General features: G+C 36.2%; 1 protein-coding gene across 1 annotated transcript; it reads right to left on the bottom strand.

Moving 5' to 3' along the window:
• Positions 1–801: 801 nt before the first annotated feature.
• On the bottom strand, positions 802–8,739 carry LOC121203386 (receptor-like protein 9DC3). Its single transcript, XM_041092841.1, has 3 exons — positions 7,819–8,739; positions 6,775–7,374; positions 802–1,368 (listed from the first exon to the last, which is right to left on the bottom strand). Exons 1-3 carry the CDS (start codon positions 8,737–8,739, stop codon positions 802–804), a joined length of 2,088 nt encoding a protein of 695 aa, XP_040948775.1.
• Between the last annotated feature and the right edge of the window lie 3,716 nt (positions 8,740–12,455).

Raw genomic sequence — 12,455 nt, 5'->3', positions numbered from 1 at the left:
CCATAAAGAAATTACTAAGGAGATGGGATCCACCAATTTTGCCTAAACCCGCATCAACATTGTTTAGTGCTCCCTCAATTTCACATCAATGCATTCAATTGAAAAATGCTTTAATTTGATAAAATTGAAGTAAGGACCAAAATGAAGTAAGGGTTTGAGTAGTGAAATCTCAAATATTGATGTAGTAACTAAATTATATGATCATGAAATATGAAGATTTAGAAAGTTTAGCATAAAATAGTAAGGGGTTAAATTGTAAAGATTTCAAAACTTGAGTTTTAGGACTAATTTACATTACTTGAGAATTTACAATTTTAAAAAATGAATGACTAATTTTTTGAAATTTTGACATGGTCTTGTTTCCTTCCTTTATATGTATAGCTGTCAACCAAAGGCAATCCACAAGCATTGTGGAAATTTGCAGAATGCCAAATTATTTTCCACACAGAAGAAATTGTTATAGTATTGGCTGTGTTTAACTCGAGAAAAAGATGATGAGATGAGCATGAAGATTATTGATCCACCAATTAATAAGCTGACAAAATCTTGAATGCAGAGATTATTGAGACTCAAAAATAAAAGTCATGAAAGAAGACATAAATAGTTGAACCATACAAAATGTTACATTTAAAACAAACCCTTACAAATACCACGTAATGCAATGAAATATAGATGAATTGTCACAATAACAAAGACAGATGCATGCCAATGCAACCTTTCACCATAGGAAAAAAATTGAAAGACTTCAAAACAAGAAATTATGAAGATACAACATCAACACTTGAACATCATTTCCACTAACTAGATCCTTCTTCGTCCATTTCTGCGACTGCCATCCTTTGACTTTCTTCTTCGCTTCTTCTCATGTTGGATTTCAACCAAATTCACCAACCATTTCGGCTTACCAGTTTGGAAAACAACATATCCCACGGACATTCCGAACACCACTCCGCATCCATAACCTATCAACACCACTTTCCAACCAAAAGTAATGTTTGATTTTGAGCCATCTTTTTCAAGCACATTTGGAGGTGCTGGCTCGATGATGTTGCAACCTTTCGAGACCGTAAATCCACATAATCCTTTGTTTCCTTCATATGAATCATTTCCAAATGTGTTGAACTGTTTGCCTTGAGGAATCTGACCATGGAGTTGATTTTCAGAAACATTGAAGGACGAAAGAAATGGCAGATCTGCCAATCTATTTGGAATCGTCCCAGACAACCTGTTTGAAGATAGGTCCAACCATTCAAGACTTGTCAAATTCCCTATTGAGGTAGGGATACCACCATTAAGGTTATTATGAGAAAGGTTGAGCCCTTTCAGTAAGTTAAGCTTCCCAAAAACCTCTGGAATACCCCCTTCAAACTGATTGTTTGATAGATCAATGATCATCCACACGGTGAAAATTTTCACCAATTCCATATATTGTCCTTTTATAACTGTTGCGGAAAGGATCGATTCGAGAACTCCGATATGACTACAAGTAAATTGACCGGAACGAAAAATAAAGTGAACACAAGGATTTACGTGGTTCGGCTTTAATGCCTACGTCCACGGGCAGAGGCGAAAAGAAATTTCACTATAACAAGATGAAGATTACAAGTGTTTTACACTCAAGACACAACCCGAGAACCTCACAACTCTCAACCCCTATAGAAAACCCGAAAGCTAAAATCCTAGCTTTCAAAGAACAAGCTTTGCTCTCTCTTGGTTTGGGATGATCAATATGGCTAATGAACCTCTCTATTTATAAGAGAGTTCAAGGACATAATTGTCCAAAACTTTGGCAAAGATTTGTGGTTGAAAATGGACACCAACAACCATCCACTAATCCACTACCACCAACAACCCACTACCAACAACAACAATCCACTACCAATTTTAAGCCATTTCTTAACAAATCTCCACCTTGGCTTGAAATTTACCAAGCTGAACATCATAGTGAATTCCTCGAACTGGATCACCTCTTCCAAACGCCTCTCTGGCGCTAATCAATCCCGAATACCTATCAAGTCCAAGCAATGCTTGAACTTATATGCAGGGATCACCTTAGTTAACATATCTGCAGGATTCTTCTCGGTAGCAACCTTGCTGATAACAATGTCACCTTGCGTAACATGTTCCCGAACAAAATGATATCTGACATCAATGTGTTTGGTCCGTTCATGAAACATCTGATTTTTAGTCAGATGTATGGCACTCTGGCTATCGCAAAATACAACAGTGAAATCCTGTTGTAAACCCAAACTGCTTACTAGACCTTTCATCCACAATGCTTCTTTCACTGCTTCTGCTAACGCCATATATTCCGCCTCAGTCGTAGATAAGGCTACGGTAGACTGTAACACAGCTTTCCAACTAATGGCTCCTCCAGAATAAGTGAAAACATAACCCGTCAGAGATCTTCTTTTGTCCAGATCTCCAGCATAATCAGAGTCCACATAGCCCGTGACACTGCTAGTGCAGTCACTCTGATCATATACCAAGCATAAATCTGCAGAACCTCTCAAGTACCTGAGAATCCATTTCACGGCCTGCCAGTGTTCCTTGCCAGGACAACTCATGTATCTGCTGACCACACTAACTGCATGTGAAATGTCTGGACGAGTGCAAACCATTGCATACATCACGCTTCCAACTGCACTCGAGTATGGAATGTGAGACATTTGCTGCTTTTCTTCATCAGATTGTGGTGACAACTCTGCAGAGAGTTTGAAATGTGGTGCCAACGGAGTACTCACAGTTTTCGCTTTATCCATGCCGAAGCGTTGAAGAACCTTTTCAATGTAGTTCTTCTGCGACACACGAAGCTTGCCCGCCTTGCGATCTCTGTGAATATCCATGCCCAAAATTTTCTTGGCAGCACCCAGATCCTTCATCTCGAACTCACCACTCAACTGCGACTTTAACTTGTTGATTTCCGACATGTTTTTGGAAGCAATTAACATGTCATCAACATACAGCAACAAATAAATGTGCGAACCATCTGAGAGCTTCCGATGATAGACACAAGCATCATAGTCACATCTTGTGTAACCATGCTGAATCATGAAGCTATCAAACCGCTTGTACCACTGCCTTGGGGATTGTTTCAATCCATATAAAGACTTCTTTAATAGACAGACATGGTCTTCTTTACCAGGAACTGTAAAACCCTCTGGTTGACGCATGTAGATTGTTTCCTCGAGCTCACCATGCAAGAACGCCGTTTTTACGTCAAGCTGCTCAAGTTCTAGATCAGACTTGGCCACCATGGCAAGTAATACACGAATGGAAGAATGCTTTACGACTGGGGAGAAAACTTCATTGTAGTCAATCCCCTCTTTCTGAGTGAAGCCTTTAGCAACCAATCGTGCCTTGAATCTAGTTGCTTCAACCCCTAGGATGCCTTCCTTTTTCTTGAAGACCCATTTGCAACCAACTATCTTCTGGTTACTTGGCGGCTTAACCAACTCCCAAGTATGGTTCTTGTGAAGAGATTCTATCTCCTCACTCATAGCAATTGCCCACTGTGCCGACTCATCACACGTGACAGCCTCATTATAACTGGAAGGTTCTATACCAATGGACTCCGCCACACTGAGCGCGAAAGACACCAGATTAGCGTAACGCGGATTTGGTTTGATTTGTCTCTTCGTTCTTCCAGTGGCAATGCTATATGGTTTTTCTTGAGGTGACTCATCTTCATCGGAATCTTGCACCTCAACTTGATCATCCTGGACTGAAGTACCTTCCGTAGGAATTGGAGCGTCCACCTGACACTCCACCTGCTTCTCAACACCGTGATCTCCCATTCTATCTGACTCCTCCTTTTCCCGGGAATTTGTGGTGGATCGAAGCATGGATGACTCATCAAAAGTCACATCTCTGCTGATGATGAACTTGGACGAAACCGGATCAGGACACCACAACCTGTATCCTTTCACCCCTTGGCCGTATCCAAGAAATATGCATTTCTTCGCCCTCGATTTGAGTTTTCCCTCATTTACATGAGCATACGCAGGGCAGCCAAACACTCTTAAACCAGAGTAATCAGCAGGAGAACCAGACCATACTTCCTCAGGAGTCTTCAGCTCAATAGCTGTTGACGGAGATCTGTTAACCAAATAACAAGCAGTATTAACAGCTTCAGCCCAAAATTCTTCACCGAGCCCAGCATTTGATCGCATGCAACGAGCTCGCTCCAAGAGAGTTCTATTCATGCGTTCTGCAACTCCATTTTGTTGTGGTGTTCGACGAACAGTGCGGTGTCTCACTATTCCTTCATTTTTGCAGAACTCATTGAATTCACCTGAGCAAAACTCCAAGCCATTATCCGTCCGGAATCGCTTGATCTTCTTTCCTGTTTGATTTTCGATCAAAGCTTTAAATTGCTTGAAGTTGATGAGAACCTCATACTTGCTCTTCAGAAAATACACCCAAACCTTTCTCGAGTAATCATCGATAAAGGTAAGCAGATATCTGTAACCACCTTTAGAAATTGTCGGAGAAGGCCCCCAAAGGTCAGAATGGAAGTAATCCACTGTGCCTTTTGTCTTGTGAATCCCAGTGCTGAACTTTACTCGAGTCTGCTTACCGAAGACGCAGTGCTCACAGAAATTCAACTTTCCTGTACACTGCCCAGACAATAATCCTCGTTTGCTTAGCACCGATAAGCCTCTCTCGCTCATATGCCCGAGCCGCATATGCCATAACTTCGTGGTGTCAGAATCTAGATCATCTGATGATGACACTCCCGCAACACCTGTAACCGAGGAACCATCGAGGAAGTAAAGGCCCCGCTCCAAATTACCACGTATCACAGTCAAAGCACCCGAGAATACCTTGAGAACTCCACCTTCAGCAGAGTACCGAAAGCCTTTCTTGTCCAACGTACTCAAAGAGATCAAATTTTTCTTCATTTCTGGAATGTGCCGAACATCAGTTAGAGTTCTAACAATACCGTCAAACATCTTTATACGAACTGTGCCAATCCCCATGACTTGACATGCGTGGTCATTTCCCATTAGTACTGAACCAGAATGCTTCTCGTATGTTGAGAATGCATCTTTCGAAGTACTTATATGAAATGTAGCTCCCGTATCAAGAATCCATCTCCCACCAGCGTAAGAGTTGGATACTGCAAGAACGATCTCGGCATCACTTGAAGAATCTGCATCAGCTACATTCGCACGATCATTTTGTTGCTCCTGTGATTCTGATTTCTCCTTCCTTTTCGGACAATCTACCTTCATGTGCCCGTACTTCTTACAGTAGTAGCACTGTATTCTCTTCTTGGACTGCGATCTAGGATGGCTTTTACTTGAACTTCCACCCTTTGCCTTGGATCTTCCTCGAGCAACCAAGCCTTCGCCTTCATTGTTTTCGACCACCTTACCAGTGATTTTCTTCCTCAACTCACTGGAACTTAAGGCATTTTTCACCTCCTCTAGAGTCAGGTCATCACGACCGTACATCATTGTATCAACAAAATTCTCATACGAGGGAGGCAAAGAACACAAAACAATTATTGCTTGGTCCTCATCATCGATTTTGTTATCGATATTATTCAAATCCATGATAATGGAATTGAATTTATCCAGGTGCTGGGAAACAGGTGTACCTTCCTCCATCTTCAGGGCATAGAGTCTTTGCTTGAGGTAGAGCCGGTTCGTCAATGACTTCGTCATGTACTTGCTCTCTAACCGGAGCCACAAACCGGACGCGGTTTTCTCATCCGCTACTTCTCGTAGCACTTCATCTCCTAGACATAGCAGAATAGCACTATGTGCTCTTTCTAGCATGTCATCCTTTTGCTCTTCCGAAAGCGTGCTTGGTAATTTATCTTTACCAGACAATGCTTTTAGCAATCCTTGTTGAACCAGCACTGCCCGCATCTTGATGCGCCATAAACTGAAACTATTTTTCCCGGTAAATTTCTCGACATCATACTTAGTCGATGAAACACTTGTAGCCATAATTTGGAACCTTTGAATGAATGATAATATTTTCTTCCTGATGTGAAAGATCAGACAAAGCTGCAGTCACAGGGCATTTCAGAAAATATTATCACTCCTTCAACTACGCTCTGATACCAATTTGTTGCGGAAAGGATCGATTCGAGAACTCCGATATGACTACAAGTAAATTGACCGGAACGAAAAATAAAGTGAACACAAGGATTTACGTGGTTCGGCTTTAATGCCTACGTCCACGGGCAGAGGCGAAAAGAAATTTCACTATAACAAGATGAAGATTACAAGTGTTTTACACTCAAGACACAACCCGAGAACCTCACAACTCTCAACCCCTATAGAAAACCCGAAAGCTAAAATCCTAGCTTTCAAAGAACAAGCTTTGCTCTCTCTTGGTTTGGGATGATCAATATGGCTAATGAACCTCTCTATTTATAAGAGAGTTCAAGGACATAATTGTCCAAAACTTTGGCAAAGATTTGTGGTTGAAAATGGACACCAACAACCATCCACTAATCCACTACCACCAACAACCCACTACCAACAACAACAATCCACTACCAATTTTAAGCCATTTCTTAACAATAACAATTCCAATGGAATAGGTATAGAAGCCATCATTCACCCCCATGTACGACACTGTACTACCAATCTTCTCTAGATTTATGATAGCCTTGAAGCTGTTGATGTATCTCACTGGTAGGGGTCCAGAAAAATAATTACTTGAGAGATCAAAAATTTGGATTTTAGAGAAAAAAGGGCTAGACTTGGAGCTATTGACACATAAGGAACCATGCATATGATTTGACTTCAATACAAGCACTTGCAAAAATGGAAGACTTCCCAACCAATGAGGAAATGTATCATTGATCTTGTTGTTACCAAGATCTAGCACTTCCAGACCATTACAATTAAGGATGGATGGTGTCAAAGGCCCTTCTAATAGATTTCCATTTAAGTTGAAATTACTCAATTGGCATCCCTCTGCAAATGTTGGAGGAATCGTCCCATAGAACTTGTTCTTCTTCAGATTCAAGAATTCAAGGCTGTAGCTCAAATTTCCAAAACATTGCGGAATTGTTCCACTCAAGTTATTGTGGGACAAATCAAGAATTCGAAGAGAAGTGACATTGCAGATTAAAGAAGAGACCTCTCCATTGAAACTATTATTTGAGATCAGAAAGACATTGGTGGTCGAAGCTGGAATCGGAAGATTTCCACGGATCAAATTGGAGCTTAAGTCAAGAAATTCAATATTCTTCCATGGAAAGTGCTCAACTTCTGTCAAAGAGTTGTGAGATACGTTTAAGTAAGTCAAAGAGACATTCCCCACCTCTTGCATCCACTGTGGAATCTTGCCTTGAATTTTGTTGCAAGAGAGGTCTAAGCTTTCCAAACTTTTAAGCCCTTTTAAAAACTGGGGGAATTCACTATGATTGCAAGATGACAAACGTAAGTCTATAAGATTAGGCAATATATGGTTAACACAAGAAGTAGTATTAGATGTTAAGGATAGGCTGTTATATTAAAGGTCGAGAAGATTTAGATTTGGAAGGTTTGAGAACATGCGAAACTCTATGACACCACTAAGATTATTATTGTTTAGAAATAAATATTCTAGTGATTTGAGATTTGGAAGGTTTGAGAACATGCTAAACTCTATCACACCACTAAGATTATTATTGTTTAGATATAAATATTCTAGTGATTTGGATTGGAATTCTTTGATATGCCCACTGAATTGATTTTGAGAGAGATCTATAACCTTTAAGGAGGGAGCAGTATACAACCATGACGGAGGTGTTCCATTGAGTAAATTATCAGATAAGTCTAAATATATTAGATTAGGAAAAGCGATTACCTCATCTGGAATGGAACCTTTTAATGTATTTCCAGCTATGCTCAAGTATTCAAGCTGCGTTAGGTTTAGAATTGACAACGGAATTTGTCCACTCAATTGGTTCCTCGACAAGTCTAAATGAGTGAGTTGCAAGTGGTTCCCCAATGATCTTGGAATTTTTCCACTCAATTGGTTGCCTTCCAAGTAGAGGAGATTGAGGTTTGGCAAATTAAAAATGTTTTTTGGGGATTTTCCTTGCAAATCACAACCAGCAAGACTGAGAGACCTTAGAGAAGAGGATAGATTCATGAAGACATGGGCATTAACAGAAGACATGTTGATTCCATCCAAAAACAGATGTCTGACCTCGGTTAGGTTGTGAACAAGTCCCTCCAGAGCATGTTTGTCAATTGTAAATGGCTCATAGTCATGAATCCAAGAGGAGAGATCAAGTGAAACCAATTTTGACAGGTGGGAGACTTGGGATGGGACTTCTCCTACAAACCCTGTATTGGAAAGGTTGAGGTAGAATAGGCTTGTAAACCGACCGAACTCGGATGGCATTTTGGAAAGATTAAAATGATTGTAGGCAAGGTTGAGTTTTTGAAGGTGAGGAAGAAGGAAGAGAGTGGAATTGGAAGGGAAGTTGCCATATAGCCAACTGCAGCTCAAGTCAAGGGCAATAACATGAGCATTTAGGTGGTCACAAGTGACCCCATCCCATGAGCAGCAATCTGTACCCTCCTTCCATGAATTTGTCTTGGGATAAGATTGAAGGCCAGCAATCTCATTGCAATGATAATAAGCATCCTTTGTCTGATTGATGGAAAAAGAGTTCTTGAACTGGATTAGTGAAGAGCAGGAGTGAGATCCTGAAGAAGAAAAAGAAGCATAAAGATGGGGAAAGAAGAGGAACAGGGACAGAAAGAGATAGGAGGCCATGTTATGTTGGTAGAGGAAGATGAAGGATAGGAATGGTACTTATAGGCAACAAATAATACCACAACATTGGTGTTACAGTCATTTTTTTCTTTTACATTGAAAAGTTATGGATATTAGATTTTCAAAATTTTTGTATTTTTCAACAACCACTTACTCTTCCTTTTACCATATATTTTTCATTCTTAAAATTGGATACTTTTTCTTTTAGCAAAATCTTTGTATTTCATAAGAACGTGTATACTTTTACATGCTTTTTCTTTTAGCAAAATCTCTTTTCTTATAAATTTATTTGGGAATAATTATTTTTCATTCGTTAATTATTTCTCTTTTAATCAAGTAAAAAATTAAAACTAAAAAGATATAATGATTTATTTAGTATTTTTTAACTTTACAAATGAAAAGTCATTTTAGCTTTCTATTTTTTTTATCTCTTTTAACATTAAAACGAAAAGACATAATGATATATTTTAATTTTTGAATATCTCTAAAAAAATCAAAGGGTGAGACAGAGGATTAAAAATATTTTTTTAAATATATGTATATATTAAAATTTTTAGAATTAGAACTAAATCGCTAATTTTTGATAATATTCAGGGCTAAATTTTTTGATTTTTTTTATATCTAGGATCAAATTGATAGAAGTGTAAACATTAGAGGGCAAAATTTGTTTTTAGACTAATAAAAAAAGCCCACATTAGCTTTCCATCACTCATTTAACAACACCTAACAGGAGAGTGACTAAAATATTTACTTTCGAAAAGGTTAACAACTAAATCGAAAAAATTAATAGTTGAGTAAACTTGTTAATGAGTTGGGCTACTTGCCAAGGCCCAAGGGCTGCCCAAAATTTGAGAGGGTTTGGATAAAAATATTAGGCCCAAAAATTGGATTTGGGTAAAAAAATTAGGCCCGTTTAAAATTTGGGCTGAGTTCAGGCTTGAACATTCAAAGCTCAAGCCCAGCCCGGCCTATTTTTAAGTGTATGATACTTTATATTATATAGTTTAGAATAGATTAACAAAATAAACTTATACTAAATATATAATAATACTATAATGTAAACATTAAAATAATGTTAAAATGACTATATAAAAAGTTTCAATAAATAAAAAAAGTTTAAATTATTAATTATTAATATAATATAATATAAATATTAAAAAAAACTAAAAATTATATGGGCATGCCTAAAATGAGCTTAGGTTAGTCTTTTGCAAATATGGATGAGTTTAGGCGAAATTTTAAGCTCATATTTCGGGCCGAGCCAAGCTTGAGCAAGCATAAGGTACGTTAATATCATGCTTAGGCCTGACCTGGCCCGGCTCATGAGCACCTCTATAGTTGAGTGACTAGAATAGAACCAAAGGAATAGTTTAGTGATTATTTTTGTAATTGACCCATATGAAATTTAGGTTAATTTCTGCTATTACTCCTTGTACTTTGTAAAAGTTGTGGACTTAATCTTTATACTTTAATTTGGTCATTTTTAGTTCATGTACTTTTCAAATTTTAAAATTTTAGTCATCACCAAAAAATAACCGTTAAATTTATTAAGTTCTGTTATTTTCAAAAAATGATGCAACAAATATATTAGGCTTAACTCATAAATCGGTATCTAAATTATACTCATTTTACGATGTTGGTACCTAAACTTATTTTTGTTCACAAGTGGTACATAAACTACTTTTTTTTTCCAAGTTACTACCGCCATTAGTCAAAAGTCTATTTTAGAAATAGGCTTAACCCATAAATTGGTACCTAGACTATAATTTGGTACCTCCGTCATTAGTCAAACCGTTCAGTTTATATGAAAAAATTAATTAATAATTATTTTTAAAAGTTTATATGACATACAATCTATTATTTGTTGGAATCTTTTTAGCCGATATAACATTTTGGTGTAAAATGAGTAATGGAATAATAGTTTTAGTAATACTCATGGCCAAAATAAAAATTAGGTACCTTGGGAAAAAGAGCATTGTTTAAGTATTAATTTGTTGTCCGAGTCTTTCTTTTTTAAATAGACTTAACAGTTTAACTAATGAATATACTAAGGGTGGGTTTGGATGGGCGGTGTGTTTAGTTCCGGTGAGGTTAAAAACAGCGGTGGCGGTGAGATTAGGTACTGTAGCGGTGAGATTGGATACTGTAGCGGTGAGATTAGAAACAGCGGTGGAGTGTGTGTTTGGATTCAAACGCAGTTGTAGCGGTGAGGTGAAAATAGAAAATGACTTTTAAGGACATTAGATTAAAAATATATATAATAGAAGTTTTTAAAATTATTTAACAATTACAAAATTAATAAATAATTAAAAATTATTACAATTATATTTATTTTTAATAATAAATAATTAAAAATAAATTAAAACTAGAGAAAAATTCAAAAATATCAAAATATTTTACAGATTATATTCATAATAAAATATCAAAATATTTTAAATATACAATAAAATATTTTTAAATTATATTCATAATAAAATATCAAAATATTTTTACAGATTATATTTGAATCAAATAATAAAATATAAATTAAATTGTATTTATACTAAATTTATAAATAAAAATTATAATTTTATTGTAAATTAAATAATATTAAATAATGATAAAGGAAGAATTGGAGGGGTAAAATAATAATTACTCTTATTTTTGGACTTCCAAATCAGTCCACTGAAGCTTTTAACTCCAGCCAATATTTTGGGTTACAGTGAGGTGAAAAATGCTTACTGGTGTGCTTGCCAAACACCCCAAATAGAGCTGCGTTTCAGTTCAAATTTTTTTACTCTTTAAATCTCACCACACTGAAACTTGCTGGTGATCCAAAGGAGCCCTAATTTGAAGGAGAAAAAAAAGTAGTTTAGGTACCACTTATGACCCCAAAAAATTTAGGTCCCAAGATGGAAAAAAAGACATAATTTAAGCGGGTTAAACCAATATATTATTTTAAGTATAATGACATAACAACTTATTATTTCTACATGCACTGGCTAAAAAAATCAATTAATTAATAGCAACTCGCATTCTGCATCAATATTGAAATTTTAAAATTTGAAAAGTATAAAGACTTGGAATGACCCAATTGAAAAATATGGATTAAATCTATAATTGTCTACATAGTACAAAACTAATAATTAAATTTAAATAAGCAGATTTTATTATTATTAATATTATTTGAATCAAGACTAAAATTTCAAAATTCAAAAAGTAAATGGTTTAAAATTGACCAATTCAAAAAATACAAAGACTAAAATTGATTAAATTAACGTACAATGATTAAATCCATCATTTTCATAAAGTACAGAGAGTAATAGCGGAATTTAACCTAAAATTTAATATAAATAAAATCCAAAGTAGAATATATTTTTTGATAACTACAATACATGTATGGGCAAGGAAAACAAGAATACTTATAAAGATAAATACAGTAAGACTGAAAAAATTATCGGGTTATTTCGAGTTTATATTATATAAAATTTGGGTTATTTTAGGATTAAATTATTTTGGATTTGAGTCGGTGTAAGGTTTTTTTTTTCTTTCATAGTTTAGTTCATTTGACTTGTGTTTTTGGATTGCATCATTTCGAGTTTTGTCGTTTGGGTTTGACAATTAATTCAAATCATTTCAAGATCATGTCATTTTGGATTCAAATTATCAGTTTTTTATAATCAAATTGAGTCGAGTTAAGTTTAAATTCAAATTAATTAAGTTGTATTTTTATGATT

Source organism: Gossypium hirsutum, chromosome D05 (assembly GCF_007990345.1).
Source record: "Gossypium hirsutum isolate 1008001.06 chromosome D05, Gossypium_hirsutum_v2.1, whole genome shotgun sequence".
Classification (NCBI taxonomy): domain Eukaryota; kingdom Viridiplantae; phylum Streptophyta; class Magnoliopsida; order Malvales; family Malvaceae; genus Gossypium; species Gossypium hirsutum.
Note: the sequence above shows the minus strand (reverse complement) of the source record. Positions and strands in the feature narration are given on the sequence as shown.